The 27,891-nt window shown below is 29.6% G+C and overlaps 1 protein-coding gene across 2 annotated transcripts in view; it reads right to left on the bottom strand.

The window, feature by feature from the left end:
* Positions 1 to 27,891, bottom strand: part of LOC112603306 (sodium- and chloride-dependent betaine transporter) — a 43,602-nt gene that overhangs the window by 8,892 nt on the left and 6,819 nt on the right. Inside the window, exons 1-2 of one of the 2 annotated variants that reach the window (XM_025351816.1) lie at positions 7,489 to 7,675; positions 2,607 to 3,213 (exon numbers count right to left, since the gene is read on the bottom strand). The exons of the other annotated variant lie outside the window; for it this stretch is intronic. Of the exons in view, the coding sequence (XP_025207601.1) occupies positions 2,607 to 2,674 (68 nt within the window). The 5' untranslated portion in view covers positions 2,675 to 3,213; positions 7,489 to 7,675. Of the gene's footprint in view, positions 1 to 2,606; positions 3,214 to 7,488; positions 7,676 to 27,891 lie in introns of those variants that run through there. 2 annotated transcript variants of the gene reach the window in all.

The raw sequence follows: 27,891 nt of genomic DNA, 5'->3' as shown, positions 1-27,891 counted from the left end.
TGAAATATATTACAGGCATATATTACGTATAAGTTGCCGACCCTGAAATTTCTAAAACTTTATAATACACGATACATTAGATTAATTATTTTTACACAACTGTGTGTTAATTTGCAACTTTATCGAATAAATGTGTGTATAAGACCGGTTACTATATTAAATAATATTTTCAATATATATAAAGAAATATTATAAATTTAATAATTTATATAAACTATGTATACTATGCACACGTGAACCGGCTGAATTTTATTCGACGAGTTCGTATACATTATTATATCGTATAATAGTACATAAATAAATATATATTACAACAGGTATATACCTGTTTGATTAAACTTGTGTTTGCAAAGTTTGTGTTATATACGCATACATTATACATATACATAATATCCATATAATAAAGTTATAAAAAAAATAATCCACGAAAAAATATATAACCCGAACAGTCGCTTTTGTTTTCGGACGAAAAATCATTGCATTCCTACGCACGCGATTTCGTGCGAATAACCTCGTGAGCAGCCTACACGCGTATTATAATATACAGGTTTAGACACACAGAAAACGGTCAGCGGGAGAGACGAATGTTTCGCGCCGTGGAATCAAACCATCGCGAAACGGTTTTATTTTTCGGTTTCTGCGGCGCCACGACCGTTAAAATCATTATAACTATTATGAATGATAAATAATAACCGTATATTGCAGTTACGTTTTATGTAAGCCAAAAACAATTATAACATTTAACTCATATTGGCCATGTCAGTCCCAAACGTTATAATATTATAAATAAAAAGCTCGAATCGCCACAGTCGGTATAAAATTACATAGTATTATTATATCAACAAATCATATGAATGCTATAGTTTACGAAATAATGTGCAATCGAGTATTTGTTTAGTTCCTTAACCGATTACTGTCCACCACTATATTTCATATAACAAAATGTATATTAAACACAGACTATATTATATTAATGTCAATAATGCGCATACAAGGATCTATAATATTATTTCTACATACCAGCAGCTGTGACAGACATCGGTCTGTGTGTAATGATTAAAATTAAAATAACCCAAATGGCTAATATTTAGTATTATAATTATGTTCTATTTTCGTTGTGCACTTTATCATTTTAAAATATTGCCGAATGCTGTCTATAGAGTTTATACAAACAAACATCATAACAATATTATAGTATCATGCATGTATAGTACACTGCAGCAGCAACACTTATCACATTCATCGCGAACTAGCCAATACTCATTATTATGACGATATGCACGTACTTAGTATCTGATATATCTAATGATTAATACAAGAATGATAAGGCTATAATTCGATTTATACCGTACAAGCGCAAGTATGTATATTGATGTTAACAGAATATATATAATTCCGCAGATGTGTCTTTTATGATTATCACCTGTAACGCTGCACTCCGATGACATTTTATGTTTAATAAAAGAAATAGATATGTAACCATCGACGAAAGAAAAACACTACTAATAGTACTAATTACATATTATTACATATTTATATGTTTTACCATCAAATACTTGGTTTTGTAATTATATATAATTTAATTTACTTATATTTCAACATACAGGTATATGATCTATTTACAATACATTTAACATTTATGAAATTTCGAAAATTTAATTCATATAAATATTAAAGGATTCAATGTAATCATACATTTGTTTCGTTAGATAATAAAATCATCCTATTATTAATGGGACAAGCTAAAGCTAAAGCATAATTCATGTTATGAGGAAATATATATATAAAAAAAAAAACAGTATTTTACCTAGTCCCAGAACAATCTTTTAGTTTACAAGTTCAAGTAAACATTTTACATAATTTACTGTTGACTTACCGATAAATGTTAAAAATTTCAAAAACCGTTCATAATGAAAATAATCACTAGTACTTATTTGTTGATTAAGACGAAACATTGTATATTTTTTTAAAAGATGCAACTAGACCTTAGTGTAATTTAATATAACATATGTGTATTATTACACATATAGTGAATTATACTTTAGACTTCCTATGGATACTGTCGAAACGTCGGCAATTAGGCTGTCATTTATGGACAATGTGAATGAGGTTAAATCGTGCGAATTAAAGAAGAAAATGAAATATTCTCACGTCTAATTGTATGGTGGAGAAATAAAAATTAAGCTATCGATTCTCGGAGTAAAATAGAAAAAAGCAACAATAAGCTCTAAATACTATATAATTATTATTTTCAAGGGACGTGGAAAATTCAACCAGTAAAATATGTAAAAACGGAAGAGGCCTTCCTAAACAAAACACAAATCACCATGACAATATTTGTATGGATATTGTTTCATTCATCTGCGTAAAGAACCGTAGAGGCCAAATTTTAACGACTCGGTAATTGTTATATATACTGTTGATAATGATATTTTTTTTAATTTGTAAAAACACACACACAATATATATTATGATATATTTTTATTATATATGATTGCGATGTATATATCATAAAAATGTGTCATTTTCAATTGATTTAACAACATTTTATCTATACACAATTGAACTTAATAATTACGTTTAGATATAATATTATTATCACTCACTCGTCGGCGCATTCTCGTACGTCGATAATGCTTCCATACCGATTGGTGACAACTTCGAAACGCGGCATTTAAGTACGGTCTCGGTTAACACGTCATTCAAACACTTAAATCTCCGCGTACACCAAAAATTTGTCGGTCAACACTAAACTGATCGTCGTCGTCGTCGTCGTCCGAACATTGTCGTAACACTAATGAATACACGGCGGTGGCGTGGCGCGTCCAGTTTTTTCAGGATCAAGGGAACGACGAGTTTTGCGAGCAACCGCCGCACAGCGGATAAATTGCTATATTGTAGTGAATAAAATTGTTGTTTTTTCGCCAAGGACGCCCACTGCAGCACAGTTGTCAAAACGCGGAAACTCAAGAATTTTATATTCTTACACCACAGCCAGTTACTTGCCGTGATCGTCGCGTGTATGTACTGCACGGAAAGCAGATGCGACTGCACACACGTGTTCAATAAATAAAATTTTTTAATCTGTATCACGTTACTCGCGGAGAACACAAACAATATTAAAAAATCATCGTCACATATTATTATTATTACACATGTGCATGTTGACACAACGCGGGTGTACTCGCGCCGGAGTACGGGTCGACACTGAATCTAATACAACAACAATAATAATAATAATAATAATAATAATAATCTCGCGACGCGTCTGGGAGGCGAATCGCGCGCGGTTTTCAGTCTCCACCGTCGTCCGGTCTCTCTTTTCTCCGTTCGGGTCTCGCCGCGATTGACCTATTAAGGGACCGGTCACGAAGTTCTTGGTCTCGTTATCGCTGTTTGTTTAATTTAAAAAAAAAGTCTTTTATTTTTTATTTTTTCTCCTTCCGCCGTGCTTTTTTAAACGCACGTGATGAGTCTAATTCTCCGGATTCGCATACATACAATCCGGCATAATAAGCCTGCAGTTATATATTATATACGCGTATAATAATCAAATGTTTATGGGCCTCGTGGAGAGGGGATAGTAGGACGATAACAATGAAAGGAAAAAAACTGATCTTTTCTTTGTGCACACATTACACATAAATATATTATTATAGGTACGGTTTTTTTTTTTTTTTATATTGTCGTTTTCCCGAGTTATAAACTGCGGCACGCACGCACGCACCGCACGGACGACGTTATAATAATATGATATTATTATTGCCGTACGCGACCATTAACTTACTGCTGCGACCCAGATAGTGAAGTACGAGGTCCGAGATAATTTGACTCGAAAAATACGGCGAAACAAAAATAACGACGCGGAGGACGGACGAAATTCGTTGTTCGATAATAACTGCAGCTGCAGAAGAAAACATAGAGCGATTTCGTCGCCCACAATCGTTTATCGTCAATGCGATTCGACACGACCCAGCTGCATTCGGTGTAGAGTTTCACCGAGTGGTTTCTTCGGCAGCAGTGCGCGAACGGGAAATCTACCGACGGCGGCGATGGCAACTCGATACCCACTACGCGGAGCTTCCTACCATAGTAATGGTCGCGTTACTTATTACACGATGCACCTAATTATATACATGTATGAATTTTGTTCCTGTAGGAGGATTATAGTTAAATCCGCGGTGACGACGCCGTGTATAATACGTGTGGAATAATATTTCTCGATATCGTATGTATACTGTAGCTGCAGAAAGACGTTTTATTGATACGTATTAGTGTTATGTATATCTACCTCCCCGAGTGCAGACTCGTGAGAATGAATAATTGGGTGGCAGCTGGAAAAATACGTGCATTTAAATAATACGAGTCGTATCAAGTTATATAATTAATATAAGAGAAAATCTTTTACTCGTAGATGAGTGACAGGTACATATACTCATAAAAATTTACCGTAGATAACTTAGAACATAATATGACACATTTATGTTATAAGCCAACATCGTAATATTATACGTATGAGAATAAAGTATATTTAAGAACAATACTTGTGAAGAAGTAGTCTTCAGCCTGTATGTGTCATTTTGTTTTTTAAGCTTTGTCGAATACCATTGAATGATATTAGAGTTCGTTAATCATGTATACTATGTAGACCATATAATAATTGTGTGTGATGCGTATAATATAACTACATAATAGGTATATGAGTATATCACTATATCAGTACCTACATTTTTTTTGAAATGTGATTGAGAAAAACAAAACGATAATGTTTCACAATGAAATAAAATTTACAATACAAGCCTGCTTTAATGAATACGTAATAATGACTATTCTACATAATATTATTATTATGATTTATATTATTATCTACTCCGATTAGACTTCAGAGGTCGTTGTAACTTTTAGGTAATGTATTTAAATCCAAGATTTGATCATACGTCAACGTAATCTTATAGAATACATATTAACATGTATTTAATTTAAGTAACGCGTATGTCACATGTATTAAAATAATTATTTGCGTTCACTGCAAGTTATCATAGGAAATGACTAATGGGATTTTTTTATATTATTTTAGATTTTTTTTGTATTCAAATCATCGCACGATTTGGTATCTCACGTGGCCCGTCGTGTGTTTAAAGAATTGTACTTGTATTCAGATCACGCATTATTTGTCCTATTGTGTTTCATATATATATTATATATAGTCGTGAATACTTTGCGGGGCGTTAAAATTCTTAATTCAAAGCGTGGCGATAACAATGCTTGCTCGGAGAACATCCCATGAGTATAACAATTATTATTTTATTTCGTTTCGATGCTATTATTTTATTTTTGCGACCTCTTCTTTTGAATACTAATTCGCGTCGTCGACGACATGATAAAAACAGCTATAAACATTAGTTAAAAAACGTGAAGTTAATTACATTTTAAATAATAATAATGTTTATTGGATGCCTAATAGATATATAATGTTTACATTTTTTTAGATTTTTAACGACGTATATAATATACGTATATTTATACGAGCACGTGCGTATATATATGTCAAAGGATTAATTTAGAAATAAAAAATGTTTATTTTAACATATTATTATTATTAATTACAGTACATAGGTACACAGAGAAATAAGTGAAGTGTTGATGTGATGTAAAGAACAGTAAAGATAAAATGACGTGTAGTAATATAAACTTGATCATTTTCCATTAAGAGAAAGTGTATAATTTTCACCGCAGACGTGTGATGTCTCAAAGAGAAAATTCGGTCATTGCTAATTATTGTAGTTATATTTTTTTCGGGGTAAAAGAAAAAAAATCACATATTTATTTTCTAAATACGAACTCTCGTGTTGTGAAAGTGCAGTCGATCGACGAATTATTAGTTATTACAGTTATATCGACAATATAATATAGGCATTCACATAAACACATAAAATTATACAAATATAACGATGACCTTTGATCTAAATAATAGTTAACTATTGTAATGGACTTTTATGCAACGGCGTCTCCTTGAATTAAGTATGCTCGCGCGAGATCGTTGGAATCCGTCAACCGTGCTTTTCGGATCGAATGCACATATAATGATATTCGACCTCAACCCAAATTTCACTGTACGTTCTGTCCGGTGAATATGTGAATAAGTGATAAATTTATAGGTACCCACTGGCCACTGCAGACTCTGATTGATGCGATCATTACCCGCTTGGACCACAAATGAAACAATAATTATATGTATATAAATGTATTATAATGAGTAATGACAATAGACGACCTACTGCTGCGCACTGCGAGTAAATTCGCCAAAGACGATGTAAATTAAAATTACGCTATCTTGGGGGTCTCTGGCCGGAAACATGTTGATATTATTAAAGGTATATCTATATTACGACATGTATTTGAAGATGTGTTGCGAAAAACGCAACTAAATAACGGCAAAAATATTAGAATATTTGAGTACCACATAATTTTTATGCAGTATTTTGAATGTGAAATGTAATAATAATAATATTAAAGTATATAATATATATTGCGGATTCATAATCCTCGCGTAAAAAATGTTTGGATACAATATAATATAGGATTAAGGTATAATAATGTATCCGCAGAAATAGCTAGGGTCCACTTTAAAACTCAGTACAGTGTATATATATTTATTTTGTTTGCGGACGTTAACTAGACTATTGAATCATAAATCTTTAATTCGTAATTTTAAACTTACGTATTCTGCGTATGCGCACAAGCGCTACACAATTTTATTTTTAATAGCAACCCTATTATAAGTAATATTTTCTTAATTAAAGTCTAAATTTACTTGAAATTTATGAATTATTGGTATTTTATTTTATTATTTACACTATTAATGAAATAACATAATTAAAACATTATTTTGCTATCAGACAACAAAGTTTAGATTAATATTTTTCATTGAAAAATAAAAATTTACACAACATTTACTTGCAGAAATAACAACAATAAATTATTCAACAACATTTTCAATCAATATAGTTAGGAAAAAATTGTTAAAAATTCATATTTAACAATGTTTATTTTATGATAGGTACCATACATTCTGTCAATTTTGATTTAAGAATACAAGTGATATATCAAAATTACTTAAAAATAGGATTGTTATCAAAAATAGTTGTGTTGCGCATGCCCAGTATACATGGTTTAAAAAAAAATTGTAAATCAATGGAGTTTATGGTCAAATAGTCTAGTTAATGTCCCACAAACAGAATTGAAAAATATGCAGTGATACTCAGTAATAAACTGGTCTCTGTTTTTGTACACTCAATATATATATAAATATATATATATATATATATATATATATAGCATATACAGCATATTATCAAGAGATCCCAGAGACGTACAGTCGAACGGACGGCCTACACTGCGACCCTACTGACGAGGGTTTGACGGCGGTGGAGACTGAAAAACGCGTGAAAATCATCGCCAAAACGATATATTTTATTATTGTTTTACTTGGAGTGAACATCCGACGACAGCGGTGTTTCTACTTTCTACAACATTTCGTATCGTTTTCCCGGTCGCAGAATCCGTGAATACGTACAAATATCGGTGTGAAAACCTATATCGAAAATACTGTATGACAACATAATATTATTATTATAAATAAAACAATAGTTTCTGTCAAAAGAAACGTAATAAAAAAACTGCGTCGGTGGCGACGAAAACGACAAAATATTATAAAAAAAAAGCGACGAACGGCGCGCGCTCGCGCACACACACACACACACACACAACCGGTTCAGCGGACTGACAAGACGAGTCTAAAATAGAGTAGGTACGCATCAATACAGCGCGGTGTGGGCCGGAGGAGTGCGCTGCGAACCGCCGCTGTCGTTCCGTTATAAACCGTATAGCGTTGAAAACATATTATGGTATAAACCTACAAATACTTATGGTCGATTTATGCGTTTGACGATAGTTTTATCGAGTTTTCTGGGATTATGCCACAAATTCACGTTTTCTCGGACCCGTTTTTTGTTCTTTGTAAACCTTACTGATTCCGCCAACTCCGAAACGAAATACTATTTTTTTTTACGAAATATTATTATTTTTTTTTGCGGAATAGCTTGTTTGATTTTTTTATAAATCATGAAATTCGTGGTGTTTTTCCTGCACGCGTACAAACAGTCTTCCGTATGGTGTATAATAAATGTATAACACTAAAATAATTAATTATAATAACTAATAAGAACTGTTGTACCGGGATTAGAGCTTTGAAAATTGAATTTTCTGAAACATAATTCTAAAAACTTAAACAATTGATTAAAACAGGGAATGACATTTGATCAATTTTATTTTTTAAATATCGTGTCAAACTTGGGGGTCGGATAACGTGATGATAGAGAAAACCAGCCCCCGGAAAAACGGATAGAATTTTAAAGCATGTATTAAGTACCCATGATACATTTTATAAATCACAAGAACGAATCAAAAATATATGATTTAAACTAAAATCATATTATGCTCGTATTTTATTGACAGTATATAGTTGTATCGCATAACATATGCCGTTAGCCATAATAGTAATAGTTTATATTATACATTCAGTAATCATATTGTTATAACTTATAAAAGAAATATTATTTTATTAGTCATTATAGAATATTACTAATAGTTTTGAAGCAAAATATAGTTTATTCGGTGTTTATTTAAATAAATATAAATACCTGTGTACTTTTGTTGTACATAAATTAACGTTTAGATATTAAATGAGATGATGTGAAAATGACTGCTCCGGGGCATTAAATATCTGAAGCCTGGCTTATGCCGAAGTACCTAATTAATTTTATAGAAATAAATATTGAAAATATGCACAATCAATAATTTGAGTAGGTAAACAGGTGTAAAAAAATATTACCCCGTACACGAAATGTTATATAGTTTATAGCCGTGAAACAAAAACACGACGTTCCTCCATACACATTCTAAACATGTGCGGTTTTGTTCTTATGTCGATCGCGCGACGAGGTTAAGGTAGTTCAAGTGCTCGTGAAGGGCACACCGCGGGCTACCCCAGAGGAACAGGTTTTTTGCTCGACGTCGTCGTTATCGTCGCGATTCAATTTTTTTCATATACTCGCGATTTAACTGAGCACTATATACTCAACTAATGTCTATCGAGATTGCAAATATATAGCTATACTACGCACACATACAAGGCGATACAATTATCACAAACTTCTCATTATTTCAACAAATATTAACATTTTTGAAAATGTTTTTTCATATAATTTAACGAAAAAAACAACATTTTTTATTCTTATAATTTTTTAAGGTTTTTACTTTTTTAAATGAAAGCACACACTTTTAATTTCATATTCTGAAGCACAATATTTTACAGAATTCAAATGAGTTATTAATGAGTGTTAAGTATTTAAACTTAGAGGCTTTGTTGAACGGAGTAGTAGGTAGACATAGAGCGAGATATCCTCAAACCACTCCACTCCGCTCAATTCAGCTTTACATATTTATAACTGATAAACTACTCGTCCGAATTTCGATTTTTATGTATCAAAATATTTCAAAAAATATCCTGATTCAAAATATGAAATCAAATATGTATGTTATCATTCAAAAAAATAAAAAATGTTAAAACAAACATAAAAAATTCTGTTTCATTTTGATTGTAAATTATATAAAAGAAATATTTTCAAAAATGTTAATAGTTTTTGAAATAATAAGTAGTTCATGAAAAAAATCACTCTGTATATTATATATAATTGCATTGTGACCAAAAGTTAAATATTTTATTGGTTTTATTTTTTTTTACTATAACTAAGCATTATAATTAACCGCTAAATAGGATAAACACCAGTGTATAGGTATAATTAAAAAAAAACCCTAATTATGGACGCATTATATTATAATACATTTTAATATAAATTAATTTTTGAATTTTTGAAGGTTAGTGGATTATCATCTAGTATATATAAGGACAACTCACGTTATATTCTTATAATTAACCTTTTCTTGATTCAGTATGAGTTTAAGTATTTATTTTTTTCACCAAAAACATAGCGTAAACTTTATGTAAACAATTTAGAATTGTAGGAATAGATCCGTACTATTTATTAGAATATAATATAGATATAATTAATTTTTAAATTTCATGAAGTATAAAAAATTACGATATAAATTATTCTAGAATGTTTCATGTTTTGTACAACTAATATTTTTTAATTACACAAAAAAAAACAACATTATTACAAAAACTATAGTACTGCGTAAATATTCCCGCTCTTCTTTTATTTTTATTAAATATTCTCAACTATTAAGAAAAGTACTCTTTGAGAATAATCTATTTCCCAAAAGATAAATTATTCAAATTTACTACCAAAATATATCCTTCAATATTGAAAATTGAATGGAATTTTTTTTCTCTCACATAAAAAAAGCACATTTACTTGTATTTATTAAATCAATAATAAATTATGTGTTTGAACTCATTTACGTTAACAAATAACACATGTTTAAATTTATATTAATCTTATAACTGCAATTTTATGTTCGCACACAAGTTAAAATATCATTTTTTCACATAATTAATATGACATATCTGAATACACAAATTATAGTAATAACAACCTGTTATGTACACAATACACGTCATATAATAAGAATATATTTTACAATTTTTAATATTTTTATACTATTCTATTGAAGATTTGTTTATAATGTAATTATTTATAGCCACACAAATAGATTTAAAACAGTGATTTATAACCAAGTGAAAGTATACATAATATAGTAACTTTTCATTCATGGGCCACAGATCACAAATACTTCATCACCATTCACTAGTCGCTTCCATTTATTTGTTAGTATTTAACTATTTAAGTTAAACGTAATATAATTATAATAACTCGAAGTTATTTAAATTTTAAATTAATTAAATTCAACACTGAACATCGTGTCTTATTTATAATAGATAGCGTATTGCATACGTTTTAAATTTTTCCGTTATATAATTGACCCTGAAATCTGAATGCTAATTTATAATACTCGATACTCTACTGCATATCACTGTAGTTAATAAATGAGTATGTAACTTTTTTTTAAGTAACAAATAATGTTTAAATCATATTATGCGTATATGAACAAATTAATCTGTAAATAAATATAAAAATTTAGAACACCATAATTTATGTAAACTGTTAAATCTATTTTAATAAAAAAATATTAATATAAAATTTAGCATAGAATAATTGTATTTAAAAAGTTTATACACTTCTCCTAGTTTTATATTGTATTCATGAAACAGGATGTAACTCCTATAAGTATCACACGCCGAGGGATCCGGAATGAGAATTCATATCGGCACGTTGAAATGAGCAGTATATTTAAAAACAGTTACACGAAATCTGATTAAGTATACAATGTGTGAATGTAGGTATAAGATAAACTTACGTGTTACGAAAATTATAAAAATGTCGTTTATGGTAAGTAATGAAAGCCGAAAACGCCGAGTAATGCAGTTTAATCGGCTTGTTCATATTATATTCGTTCAGTTCTGACCTAAATTTCATGTCTTCGGTTTACCGCCATTGTAATTCTTAAATTGCATTTCGCAAAACTTACGATACAGATTCCACAATATTATAATTTATTATGTTAAAATATTCCTAATTTTTATATTATGTGTTAATCTTACGGGAGTACGGGATTATATATAGGTACACATACTTAATATTATTGTACCTATATCTTATGATTATGCCTGTAAACTTTTTATTATGCACTGGTCCATCATAAATAGTTGAATATGGCTCAGTACTGGATAGTTTGGAATACATAATATGTATAGAAGATTTTTCAATTGTCCATTATTGAGTATTTCATTAAATGAAACAAAATGTGGTTTATCACTTTCAGTAAAAAATAAAAGGCGAAATTCCGTATACATTATTTTAATTTATGAAAAAATGGTAAATAATATAATTGATTGCCCAAACATTTTAAACTTAAATTGTTTGTCTGTTGTATGTGTAGTAAATATTTAAAATACTATCCTATGTTTTATGTAAATTTTTATTTATGAATTATCATTTAAGTAATGACCCATTTTATTAATATTATTAATGCATTATGAATATTGAATTGAACTTAAATGTTTTATTTTTAGTATTCAGTCAACATTTTAATAATTATTAATTAATTGTATTTTTTTTTCTTTATTGTGATGTGTAATATTTTTAATCAGTTATATGTGTACGAAAATGTATGATAACATATTGTGTGGGTTACCAATATCGTAATCGTAGACTGCAGAGGATTAAAAGGACAAGAAGATAACCAGTTTTTCGACAGATCAGTACTCGAACAATGGGCTAGGAAGTATGAATTATAAGGTTTTTTTTATTGTTTTTTTATAACGGTTGAATAAATAATAATGAATAAAAAAAATATTCAGAACACTCGCAAATGTTGTATATTACAGATATCTTCTAGATATATTATTATTAAACATAGATGGACAACTCGGAATTGCGGGGTAGAACAGATAGAAATCGACGATATACACACGGTATTTTTTGTATCGATAGAGAAGGTAGTGAAATATCTTGTGGTCGATCTGAAATATGGCAAGAATAATGGATCGAAAATGAATGAAACGATTTAAATAACGGATAACGCACGTGCTAAAAAAAAAATTAACTAATATACCCAAGTTCAGGTTTAATGACCTCGGCTTAAACGAATAAGTTTCTAACACCATTATAATAATATATGTTTGCTGGAACTTTATTTATGATAAATTACTTTAATGTTCGACACCCAATGCGTATGGTATATATTAATTTACAATGTGAATTCGTTATGAAATATTAGAGAAAAATCAGTTTTCGATTCTCCGCGACGTGGGGCTAGAACGTTTTCGGCACACAAATCACAGGAGACGCATATACAGGTATAATAAGCGTTAAAAACTAATTTATTATTTTAATATATTTTATATACATTATGTAGCGGTATAGAGTTGTTTCGCGAACGGAATAAAACCGAACCGTTATTCTTTCGGAGGTTTTTTCACAAACCTGCAGATCTGCGGAGTGCCGCGAGGAAAGCGACAACTACAACTATGACTAAGTACAGCATAGGAATGTATAATATATTATATTATATACTCGTATTATCTATTATACTGCATATAATATGTATAATATGTATATGAAACGAATCGCTGCCATTGTTCCATAGAAATCATTCGTTACGAATCGAAACCGAAAGCGCGTGCCGCCGAGTTTACTGAAATGACGTCAAACACACACACGCGCGCATATTATGATTTTACTATTAAATAATATTATATAATTACGGCTCGAAAAAAAATCAGTGACCACGAAAATCGAAACTCATTCGTCGTCGTATATTGTTGTTATTTTTTTTACGCGCGGGCTTTACTGCTTTTCTGTTTCGTCGTCGACTATTGTAGAATACGCAGACGGTGTCCCGTGAACGTTTGTGTCGGCGACAAACGCTACGACACAATAATATTATATTATATTGTGTAACTACTAACTTTTTCAGTTGGATGCATATTACCTATTACACTATATTATGTACGTTGTACAGAGCGATTCACCGAGCATCTGAATAAGCAGCTCACCGTGAGCCTCGCTTATTTAATTATCCTTTAATTTATGCGTGTACTCAAATATCCTAATATGTGTCTCGGAATAGTTTCCTAGTTATTTTAATCGACATTTTAATATGATATGTGTTGTATTTAAAAATATGGTCTGTTTTAAAATTCTAAAAATCAGGCTTTCAATAAATCCATAACTAGAGAAAAGAATATGAAAAGAGGGCGGATGCTATAATGTTGATCACTCTGTAAAATGTGGTTTGACACTGTATAAACGAACGAGATACTGCCGCATATTATGTATATGCGTCGTCGTAAGTATATATTATTCTTTACAAATGATACAATATGTTTAACATTAATTACTCTATACAACTGGCATTATGTGTTGTCGAACGACGAAGACAATCGACGAGTTGGCGATGGCGGTGATGGTATAAATAATGATTTTATATTATATTATGATTATTGTTACTTTTCATCACTGATAAGTTATATTATATGCACACGTGTTGAATACGAGCGGTGAAATCACTTAAAAAAAAAATCTAATAGATACATATATTGCACAGCTATAATACCTATAGTGTAATTCGAGTAATTGCCGCGAGATCTTGAAATTATTGTACAAATAACGACTGTATGTATTTTTTCTCGTTCTCGCCTACATATATGATGCCAAAGATAAAATACTTAGGTACCTAAATAAAACAAAAAATTGAAAATTAAAATAATTATATCACATACTTGACGCGTTACGTGAACATATTAAGCGGGAAACGCTTAATACAAATTATTATAATGTAATAGCAACCCATTTGCACGACAATGTATAATATTATGCGTAGGTACCTATTGTTTTTACAATTTTGCGCGGCGGGGCTTAAAAAGCGTTTAGAATATTATTAAAAAAACACAAATGCGTACAGCCGATTTTAATTAGCCTTGGATATTGTAATACTGCTATGTGTGCGAATACACCAGTAGTACGGCAATATAGTCGTGTTTTTATCATTATTATTTTACAGTGAGATTATCCTTGATATTTTATTTGTGTAGATATAAAACACGTGTGGCTTGTAACGCTTGCAGGTGTAATTTCAAAAATTATTCTTAGAGGGCCAAAAAAAAAAAAAAATGATATACCCATTTCCTACATAACTAATAATGATAATAAAACACAATGTAAAATATACTGAAATATCATTACATATTATATAATATATAAAATAAAAGAAATCCGTTTTACAATCGATTTTATCACATGTACGGCGGATTGTCGTCGTACCGTATCATTATAATGCATTCAAACTCTCGACAAGTTCGACGATAGTTATAAATGTTATAATAATTACATTGTACATTTTTGTATTTACAACGATTAAAACGTTTTTACGATTTGTCGTTAAAATAATTAAACGGCTTTTTTATTATTATTTTTATATTTTCCATGAATTATAACATTGTGATTGAGATGACGAACGTGACTAGCACACACGACTATCGGTCATCCCGTTATCATCGTGCGTAGCTGTGTCTGTTGAAATGCACGAACCGTGTAACCTGAATCACGTTGGGTTAAAACGATATTAAGTCTATTACGACCAAAATTATTAAAATTGTTTTACACGAATTTATTATTACGGGAACGCTGCGATTTACTAGTATAATGGTTTTATATTGCGTCGTACATAATATGGTGATGGTTGAAGGGATGCGAAGGCAAAACATCCTAACTCAATAATTGTTGTTTGTTCTAAGAATTTTCAGACCCTGTTTATGTCTATTTAATGTATTCATAATTCTTCTGATCAAATACTCAAATCTGATATTTGCATATTCATATATTATAATTTATATGCAAAGGAATTCACACGAATGATGGGGATGTTACTAAGCAGAATAATTAACAATTGTTCCCCGCCCTTGGAATTTTTTTTTCCAAAAGTTTTCACTATTTAGGTTAATGTTCCTATAACAACTCTATAATATTCCGTTTGTATTATAAATAATACTATGTAGATCAATGTTATTCTATAGGTCAGCGTTTCTCAAACTGTAGGTCGCTAGAAGTAGTATTATATTATTAAAATTATTATTATTATAAGTATATTATTACAATTATTATTATTATAAAATAGTAAATAAGTAATAAAAAAATTTGTTTTTTGAAATTACTTTTTTGATTCTGTAAATGTAAAACTATGGGTGTCGCGATAGATTTTTGGAAAAAAATTTGGGTCACGGTCCTAAAAAGATTGAGAACCATTGCTATAGGTACATAAATTAATTTATATATTATTTTTGTGTAAAAGTATCTTACAATTTGGACTAGATTGGACGGACTTAGTTAATACGATAACGTTCCTAGAACAATGTGTTAACATATTATATATATATAAACAAACCGGATTATTTCCAATCATTATTTTAGTTGTTATTTCTATTACTTATTAGCGGTACCTGGTTTATTTGTATGAGTACACAAGTTTATGTAAAGAATTTCTCAGTACCTATTTAAAAAGTATGTAATATATAGGCTATAACAGAAAATAATTTGTCTCTTTTTAAAAAATTCGTGCAGACGTCCTGGTCTTATAATATTATGTTTATCGAATGTTATGCGTAGTCACATTTTTTTGATAGTTTCCCACAATAGTGTGGAAACAAAATAAATGATATAGGCATATACGCATAGCAAGTATATAAAACCTAATTAATAATTATTACACTACAAACTTGCGATTATCGTTTCGGTCCGACGCGACCACGAGAAGCAGTCATCCGCTATGTGCCTGTGTTTAATATTACAGTTTATAATGAAATATCGTAGATGAGTGCAATGCTCCTACTTCCTCCAATTCAAAAACAACAAAAAAATTTGCATCCTCCTTTCCGCCACGGTACTGACCGCAGTATGTACGTGCACGCACGTTTATCAGTAATATTATATGTTATTACACGTTATTCAGACTTCGGTCACGGGACGATACCGTTTTATACCTGGGTATATGTGCTATAATAATTCGAATATTATTAACAACACGCGCCGTTGCAGATCGCGTCGTAAGCGGGTAAACGACAATGTACGCGAGCGCGTTTTCTTCCGGCGGCACCGCCGACCGTGTCGCTAAAACACCATTGCAACCTGCTCACACAAGCACCTGTATAAGTGGCGCGGCGCCGTGAAAAAAAAAAGTGTGCAGCATAAAAAAAATGTATACAATAATAACAATAATAATAATATAACACACGTACATCATGCGTGTATACAGGATGATTCACAGGACACGCTTGCGTTCGTTTTATCCTTAAACAATGCACAAAATGCAAATACTGATTACCGAAGTTTTTAACTGCATTAAATGAGTATGTTTTTTCCAAATACGTACTTTGATTATTTTGTACCAGTATTTAGCGACCTGTGGCAATATAAACTTTTTATTCAAATGTAAACGACTTGTTGTTTTAATTATTTTTACAGTATGATTTTGAAGAAATCATTAAAACATCATAACGCGTTACAACAAACCACATAATACCTATATAGTCATCGGATACGACTATACTATATACCACTACGGGTATACGACAATACGTATTTTTACCATTACTTTTTATTTTGAATTAATTAATCCATTCGGACAATAATTGTTCAAAATATGAACGCGCGAATGTTGAAGTCTAGGTCGAAAGAGTGTCGTGGGAGGAGGAAGAATAGCGACTATATTATGACGTATATTATATAATCATGTATAGTAAACGAATAATATTATATTATTATAGTTGGACGGGTTTGCACGGTGACAAACGGCGACGTTGACACACTGTATTGTATGATTATCGTAATATTATTATATACGGGGTCGATGATCTTTTTTCAATCCTTATTCCCACTCTTCGGCATAGTCGATCGCCTATTATTATATACTATGTACGTGCACTATTCCACGTGTGCATATGACACATGTGTACACAGTCTGCGACTTCCTGTAGCATATTTACAAGTTTACAACTTTAGGTAGGTATCAATTTAACTGTTAAACTTCAACTGCAGGAGTTGTATACGCCCGCATATCCACCACCGACTAACGATCGTTTCATTTTTTTTTTTTTTTTTTTTTTTTTTTAATTTGAAAAAAAGAGTAAGATAATAAGGAATAATTTCATTCATAGCACTCTTTAATTGAATGATCACTGCGATTATAAACAAAACAAAGCCAAATTACATTTATCTGTTAGTCGGCGATTTATTGAAAATAACAGATTCTAAAACCTATACCAACGAGTTTTATTTAAATCATGATACTTTTACATTTTTAAAATGAATCGATGATTGCAAAAACGACATGAGTCACATTTTTTTGTGAAACATCATAAGTCAGAAAACTTTGAAATTCGTTAATAAAAATACATCATATTATTTATATACACAAATTATGTATAACCAGTGCATTATATATTTCTATAAGTATTCATTTTTAAATAAGAATTATTTTTAGAATTATTTAAATTACCTATATACTTTTTATTAATTATCCAAAAGTTTTAAAAAATTGACTCATGTCGTTTCTGCAATTATTGATTCAAATATACTTTAACTGTAAACATAGCGATATCAAATATTCTGGAGAAAAACATTTTAGCATTTTTTCCTACATAAATTCAAGAAAATATTTAAAAGTATAATAAATTTTCTGAATAACGAGGGTGAAAAAACATACACTCACAATAAATACACCACTGTCTACACAGTCTGGTATATTAAATAATATATGGTATAATATGTCATGTATATACGTACCAGCGCCAACCATATTGATATCTGAGTAAAAAAAACAAACGACGATGTTATTAAAAAAATAATATTGACGATTTACATTTCTCTCCGATTTAAACATCGAAATGTTTATTTCTATTCATTAGACAGCAACCATAAACGGGCTGTGTAATAATTTTTTGAATGTTTGATCGGCACTGATCAAATACCTGTTGCGCCTTATAGCTGACAATCGTATATCAAACCAATACGTAGAAAATCTACAAATAGTCATGTTTAAATATCTAATTATTAATTAAATCGATATTGACAAATATGAGTCCGAATAATAACAATATGATACAGACTAAATTTTACCGTAATTTGGAACGTTGATTTTAAGTGTATTTTGAATTTTGTCATGTAGCTTAATGAGGCAGAACTCGTAGTTTATCGTTATCATTTATAATTAATGCCATTGTCGTTTTTGCTTATCATAATTACATTTATATTTAAATTTGTATCATTTGCAATTGAATACAATGCGCACCAATATATTAAATGTATTTATTTATTTATATACAAACTAGTTTTTAACCTCGTTCATAATATTATATACAAAACAAATAATAATAATAATAATAATAATAATAATATCTTTGGCACAATTCCTAAGTAAGAATAACCTAATAAGAGATAAAAATGATTTGTTTAATTATATTATTTAAATAAATGGGAAACCTGTTATATTTTTCATGAGGTTTATAAATAGTATTATTATCCACGACTGTAGCTTAATAAAATTTTCAATCGAATTTTAATAAAATATATTTATTGTAATAAAAATAAAACTGTAATCGTTTTTTTAATCATATATTTATTCATCGTCATGGTTATAATTGTTGATAACATTTTTTTTTATTAGAAAAACATTTCACCAGCATGAAATTATTGAGAACTAGTAAGAAATAATCGTAAATTCTTCACATAATATATTATAATATATATTTAATATATCTATTCAATTAGTTCTAAAAAACACAAAACGCAATTTAGATATTTAGGTAATTTTGTAAATGATAGTGATATATGCGATCATATCTGATACACGGGGTCATATAGATTAGATATTTATAAACAAAAATTTATCATCTATCATAAATAATAGTATATATAATCAAGCCTTTGATTTTATTTCTTTAGTTAATTATATACATACAGAATCTGCTAAAAGTTAAATAGACCAAAAAACCAAAATTTTTAAGTAAGTATAAAAATCCATCATATTTAATTGAAATAAAAAAACAAAATTTTTTATTATTTTATAAAAAAAATATATGATGAAAATTGAAAAAAATTGGTAAAATGTATATATTAAACAAATATTAGCTGAGAAAAATTATTAAAAAATATCGTAAAAATGAAAAATGATCGGAATCAACTAAAATTAAAAACTACACTATAAAAGTTAGAATAAAAACAGTAAAAATTAATATATTTCTCAAGAAATTTAAGTCCTAATGAATTACATTATAGTTATTATTAGTGATGTTATGTCTGAAGTTTGACCATTTGTACTTACATAACCATTCAATAAACACTAGTTTGTCCATCTTTAGTTACTAATGTCAAATAATAATAATTCATGAACTTACAAGGAACTTTGACCCGGCGGAACAGCAGTCGTGAGCGTCCGTAATAATTATTAATATGATATTATTATTACATAGATATCAACTAAATTAGATTTTCAGCCACAGCAACGCCCTTGTATACTGATATCGTATATTGTATTATGATATATAAGTACAGTACATATTATATTTTATTCAGAGGTATTAAATACGATATTTTGTGTTGAAACGGAATGAAAATCGTGCACACCTAATTTTAGGTATTGTATTTTATGAAATTGTGATAGGTAACATATTAAAATCAAATTTTTTATTTTATAGCCTTATATAGGTTATGTGTACATTTGAAAATAATATTACAACTATAAAACATCGTCGTGCTACAGAATATGGCAATAAAAAACTGGTCTATATACTATCCATCGTGTGATATTCATTAAGGTCTCAGACATTTTTGAATTTGTACATTTTTTTTTTTTTTTGTTACTATTCGTTAACAAGTTAGCTAAAAAATGCATTTCATGCAAATACACAATCAATATAATGATTTTTATTTTTAACACATATTTATGAAGTTAAAATTTTGGAATAAAAATTAATAAAATTAACAAATATTTTTTTTGTTTTTAAATATAATCTTGAAATCTTTTACAGCAATATTGAAAACTAATTTTCCACTTGATATTTTAATGCAATGACTAATGTTCTCTAGACTTATCATCATAATAATAATATTATTGTAGACATATATTTTAACGACTTACGGGAATGCAACATTTTGGTATTCGATATTTGTGACGATAACGAGTTACTCAGTATAAGTGTATTTCGTTGTAATATATAAGATTTAACTATAGGTATTAGAAGATGACATTTCAAATAACAACACGTATTCCGGTCGTCTGGACGTAAACATATTACATTATTATTATTATTTACAATTTGATAAAAAAAAGAAAAAAGAATTTTCTGCGATAAAATACAATACGATAGCCGTATTCTAGATTCGTAAGACGAAAAAAAAAATACATCCCATAGGTACGTGTAGGTACTACCAATACTTTATATATACACATGTGGGTGCACATAATATCATATTACTATATCGTACTATAATATAGACAAAAAACACACACACTTGCAGAGTTTATTGACCACAAAAATTCCGTATTCGTACAATCCCACACTGTCGCAGTGGCTTCCTGCGAGTGATACCGTTATAGTGTTTATAATAATATAATGTATAGAGGTACTTGTAGCACATAAAACATATAACAATTAAACACGAATATTATTTCAGCCAACGGAATTAGGCGTTGGCCGTTTGAATGGCGATTTTCTTCATTTGTTCATTATATATTATTAATTATTATAATAAATCACGTCAACGCATTAATTGTATTTTCGGTGCACACGAATTTTCCTCCCAAATCTATAAGTTTTTAGAGAAAATTTTAATTTACTTTTTGTAAAGCACTTCCTATTTCATAAACAAAATCAATAAATCAACAAACATCGACCATATTGATCGTTGTGTAAGATAAAATTAGATCGAATTTGTTATTGTTTTAAGTTTAGTTTTCAAAGAAATCCACCAAAACAGTGAACGTGTACGAAAAAAAAAAAACGTGTTCTGGTTATTAAATAATAACCTAGTTTCTATCAGGGTTAAAATTTAAAGTATAATATTATATATAACTACATAACCTCAGTTTCTATTAATAATCATATTGATTAAGATAAACTTAGGTAGCGAGCTTAATAATTATGAAACCAATCTTTAGAGTTGAATAATATTCAAACAATTATTACAATTTTCGGAAGCAATTCGAATGAATTTTAATACATTGTTGTTTAAAATATGATCTTCATATAATATTTAAGTTACAGCTTTTATGACATAGACATACTTTTCTAAGGTACAACGTATTTAATTCTTGTGACTTCATGCAAGTACATACAATCTCCAGTGACCTAAAGTACACAATATTATAAAAAGTATATTATTTGAATTAACAATAAAATTGATCTTATGAAATATTATAATATACGGTGTGTGCACATTTACGGAACTGCTTCACAAAAAGGATAACTATTTCGAGTACCTATTATTTCTCTTGTCACTGTCTATTTATATACATACACCAAACCACATATACGATGATAAGTGATGACGATAATTAACTGACAAACGTATAAGATATTATCAGTTTTGTTTTATAAAAAATGTGATCAGAGGAGTTCAATATATCACATAGATAAAAAACTCTCTCACTCGCAACGGTGACGATAAAACGCGTAGGATGTTTTTTTAATAAAATTAGTGGCCTTGTTAAATATAAAAAAAATCTCAAAAAATTACAATAAAATTTAAAAATAAATTATTATATATTTATAATTTATAAAATATGTAAAAAATTAAAAATTAACACGAATAGGTTTTTGGTTACTATTAAGTATTATGAGTATTTTTTTAAACAACCCCCTACCCTTAAAATTGAAAAAAACTGACTACGACACTATCATTGTATCATTTTAACGATTATAGTGGAAAATGTGTACCTACAGTTCATTGTGTACCATCGTAATTAAAATTTATAATATTAATATGCTTACTTTTCTCTTGCCCGTTTATAATAATATAATTTTATATTTATATTATACAAACAGTTTCAACGGATCCTGATATTTTGTTGTTGTATCTGTCGTACTTCAGTTGGATCGACACGGACCGACGAGAGCACAACATTTTAAAATAAAACAATAAGACGTCGGGTAAAAAAAATTATAATAACCGTGAGCGTAAAAATAATAATATGAAAAGAGTGGTCGTTTAAGATTCCTACGTTTTACAATACCTATACATATTAATATTACTTTTCGTAGTGTTTCCCCTCCCTACAACGCTTTAGGTAGGTATACTGAGTGTGTATGCCATGTATTCAAATTTTCGTGTTTTTTTAATAATCGTACATTTTACCCGTAAATTGTGTTCACCTCCAACGCGTTAGAATATTATAAATAAGCAGTTGTTGCGTTGGAAAAATAAAAATGACGGGGGCTCTAAGAATTGAATCAAAGTAGTGTCCCTTGAAATGAGTGAACTCGTTTTAACTCGTGGGTAGAAAAAATCTCGCACATCCACCAACCATCAATCCTCAAACAAATTATTACAATAGTATTATATTAATAGGTATATTATGCGTGGTAGTAACGACTAACTATTACACTTACTTTTAAATAATTTAAATAAATATTTGTGGACAATATTAGTCGTATTTTATATTTTTATACACATTTAAAATAATTTTAATTTTATCAAATACATATAAATATTTTATAAATAGTTATTTTTCTAAATTATTATTCATAATAGTTGTAAATTGTAATGCAGTACTTCAATAATACAATAAAAAATGTTATTATTTAATAAATTGAATTATTGAATATAAATATTTCATTCAATTCAATTTTTGAATAAATGACAAAAAATAGTTATGTTAGAATAAACATTTTATGTGACATAACATGCTGATAAAAATAGTTTTAGAGATCAATAAATAGTCTTAAAAAGAAATAGCCGAGGAGCTCCGTTTAACTATTCACCAAGCGAATTCAAGCACTGTATTCAAGTGAAAACGCACGTATTTCTTTTCTACAAAATATAGGTAGCTAATCGAATTCGTCACCGATTGACGTCGCCATTTAAAATAATATTATTATTTTCGTATAATACAATAGTACATTCTCAGAGAGCAGCTCACAGTGCAACTAGAATAATATTATATATTTTAACTCTGTCCCATCTTTTTTCTTCATTATATTTCCATCAATAACTCATAATTGAATACAATCGAATAATAATAACTAATAAGTGATAAAATAAATATGATTATGGTGTTCAAATATAGTTTCTGTTAATTAAGTGACAAAAGCATTGGAAATCATTTATAATAGGTTTATAAGGGTACTATTGTAATTGAGTCACCAACTGAAGGTGTTTAAAATAAATGTATTTATTATTTTTAAGCTTATTAATAATAAATAAACTTTTATCTCTTATAAATCCATATGCATCATATTTTAATCAAAATCAAATTAAAAAGTACATTTCTCTGATTCGAATGTTTTTTGAAGTTGCTTTCAGATACTATGATAGAAGGTCTTCAATGGTTAAAAAAAATTGCATTAACATTAAATAATATGAGAAAAATCGTTAACTTTTATTATACATTATACTTTTGGAGGTCGAAAAAAAGTAATTTCTAGTGCACGAAACGACACGAAATGACTATAATACTCTAATATAGTAGGTATATTTGCCCGAATATTAACTCTTAATAAATTGCGTGCACTTGTTTCAGGGCCACGCGTCCCTCTAACTGCGTCAGAATTCATTAATCTTTAATATATTGTTCAGAGAAATTAGTGAGTTGGAGGAGAATGAGGTCTTTGCTTTTCCAATACATAAAATAGTCATTTTTATTTTTAATTTACGGTTAGTTACTACGGTTCTACACAGTAATTACTATTTTCTAAAATAAATTGGATAAATCCTGTAGAATAAATATTTTGTTATTTTTTTTATTGATTATAACGATACTAAAATAGTAAAAATTGAATTGAATAGGTTAAACATTAAGCAATATTACACAATACACACGTGCACTTTATTTTTCATTAGATAATTTTTTCTTAAAAATTGTGAAAAATATGTATCTACATAATTGTTTTATATTTAAATTTCACGGCTTCCTCAATCCAATATTTTGGTACCTTGATTGGAAACATTTAATATAGATTATTCACTTCCCCTCTTAATCATCCGACGTAGCGCAAGTTTCCATAATACTATAACATAATAATACGTGTGTTGCAAACCGACTCATATATGATTATAAACATCGTAAACGCGTACCTGTGTTAAAAAATCGTATAAACGCACGAGATCGTTAGCAAGAAGAATCAGTCAAAAAATTCACGTGATTCACCGCTGCAGAAAGTCCAACGATTCCGATAAATTCGTTGAATCCATACGTCTATTTAATATTATAATAACGAGTTAAATTAAACGCCGAGACATAATCTATAATTGATTTCGTCGAAATATTTGGCCTATAGATGTATAACTCATCTATAGGTGAGCATAGGTTTTTATTCTTCGTAATTCATACTGTTAATAATTATCTGTATGCTGTAATATTATTAATTATTTTTTTTTAGCTCGTCTCGAACCAGTTTTTAAATAGATAACGATATTATTATATTATATCATAATATTGGAATATAGTTATGTCGAACAGACGCAGTCGTGTTTCGAAACAAGTTGTAAATTTGACAGATTCGCAATCAGAATCACATACACATCAGTTACACTAATAATAATTGTAATGATTACAATGTATAAAATAAGTACTTTTCAACTAGTTGACATTTGAATATATTTAATTTAAAACTGTTTAATGGATATTTGTTTGTTCTCTGACTAGATTCATACATGATATATTATAGCCGAGGTAAACAATTACCACTTAAGTATAGTTTTTAAAAGAAGATGGGATAATTGTTTTATTGTACTTGCGTTAAATACTATTACATTAAATTATTACGCGTACCTACATCTATCTAATCAGTATTTAATATATGACCTTTGGAATAAAATTAATCAACAAAAAAAAAATAAGTATTCAAATCGAAAAATTAAAAAATACTTTTTGGAAAGACGTAACTACTGAATGGCTATAGAATGTTTCTAAAAAGTTCTGATTTTCAAAGTTTGAATATTTAACGGAACTCAATACAACGGAAAAGAAGTGGGTAATCATATTTAAAACTTTTATAAGTTGGGTTATTTAACAAAATATGTAAAATTATACATTACGTTTTAGGTTCAATGAGCTTTTTGGTTGGCACCAGCTATGACCTAAACGTTCGCTTCGACGGCCGGCATAAAACAGCGATCGTAAATCAATATTTTACTATTATCTGTGTACCGCTCGTATGACCGACATTGTAACAAATATGAAAAATAAAAATGTATTTTTATAGTGAAAACAGACGAACCGGATGCTTTCATGACGGGCTATTTCTCACCAAACCTCTAACGTTGTGGACGACAGCGACGACGAGAACTCACGCGCCCACTGTATCCATTATCCATCTCAATAATAATATTATCATTTTATCATCATCGACGTTTTACGTTTTATCTCGCGTTACCACAATTAACTGACTGATTTGCGTTCTCAAAACACTAGTCTACACTGGACGCATCAAAGTTACAGTGTTTATCAAATCAATATTTTTGGAAAATTAAATAAAAAATATGAGTTCTATCGTTTGTTTGCAAAAAGTCGAAAACAAACAATGTACAATTTTTTTTTTTTTAACTAAAAATAAGAGACAAAAAACCTAGCTTCGTCGTGGAAAAGATTGGATCATAAATATGTCTTACATTTTTCAACAATTTGGTTAGCCGTTTTATTATAGGCATTCGTTATTACGACGAATAATGATGTCGCATATAGCAAATGCAGATAACAATTGGTCGGCTGTAACAAATAAATCGTCTTACAAATAACTTCAGATAGACCCCTAGTCATGTTCTCGTCATAAAAAAATCACCTTACATAAACGATAACGGTATTATAGTACGAAATATTATGTGGAAGAGCGTGGTTTGTTGACATAAAAGTATACTCGTAATTGGTTTGGCGCCTGTATTTGTTGACGATAGGCATCATAATATACACACGTACATAGGTTTTCAAACATCAATAATAATAATAATAATAATATTGAATTATTCATGTCTCGGTCTATTGTCCGCGCTTTTTTCACACACGTGATCACGACTTTCGATTGATTTTTACATCATTCGCCCACAGTTTACGTTAACTAAATTTTAAATTCAATACTAACCATACAAACGTCTAATTTAACCATTTAACGTTAACAATAGTTGTTTACACGACTTGTAGAGCTAAAAAAAAAAAAATATCAATAAATTTCCAGTGCAGTCTTGCTAATAACAATTACTTCGGCGAGTGAAGAAGTACACGGTGAAAGCTACAAAGGTAAAGGTCTTTTTTGTGTGCACGTCGTCCGTTATTATAATATTATCGCCATCGTAGTATATTATTATGGTTAATTAGTATACCTACTTAATAATGTACATCTGTCTATATGGAAATAAATTGTTTCTCGTCGTCGGCACGGTTAATGGATTTTTAAATACTCGGATTTATGTTCACTTCGCACTTCATTAGACTAGGTCTTTTGGCCGACAAAAACGGCTTTGTCGGAATTATTGAAATTTGTAGGTATACGTAACTATATATAAAACGTTTTGTCATTATTATTATTTTTTCGCCCGGTTGACCCACGGTTTTTACACGCGATGGCCAATAACGACGTGACAGTAGGACTACGCAATAACTGTTGTCTGTTACGCACACAACCATACAGGGTGATTTCCTAAGTGTTCGAACCACGCCCAGGAGCATCATTTCATTAATTTCTTGCATTCTTGCAAACAAAACGAAAAATATGAATCCTTCAGACAAAACCGGAGGACCTTGAATTACGTCCACTCGATTTCGATCGATTTCGGGCGAACATAACACACATACACATAGTTATAGACGTCGCACGGTGACTGTCGCACTTGACCGAGCGGAACACCCTAAATAATAATGGACGCTATTGAAACAACAACCAACCGTGTATGTTACATTGTTACCGCGTACCTATGTATATGAATGAAAATCGTAATCGCAATGATAATTCGAGGTTTCTTCTACCTATTCCGCCGCCGTGTGGGATGTACTATGTGTGTGTGTGTGTGTGTGTGTGTGTGTGTGTGTGTGTGTGTGTGT

This window comes from Melanaphis sacchari, unplaced genomic scaffold (genome assembly GCF_002803265.2).
Source record: "Melanaphis sacchari strain LSU unplaced genomic scaffold, SCAv2.0 Contig105_pilon_pilon, whole genome shotgun sequence".
Lineage (NCBI taxonomy): Eukaryota > Metazoa > Arthropoda > Insecta > Hemiptera > Aphididae > Melanaphis > Melanaphis sacchari.
The sequence above is the reverse complement of the archived record's forward strand: the minus strand, read 5'-3'. Positions and strand labels throughout refer to the sequence as shown.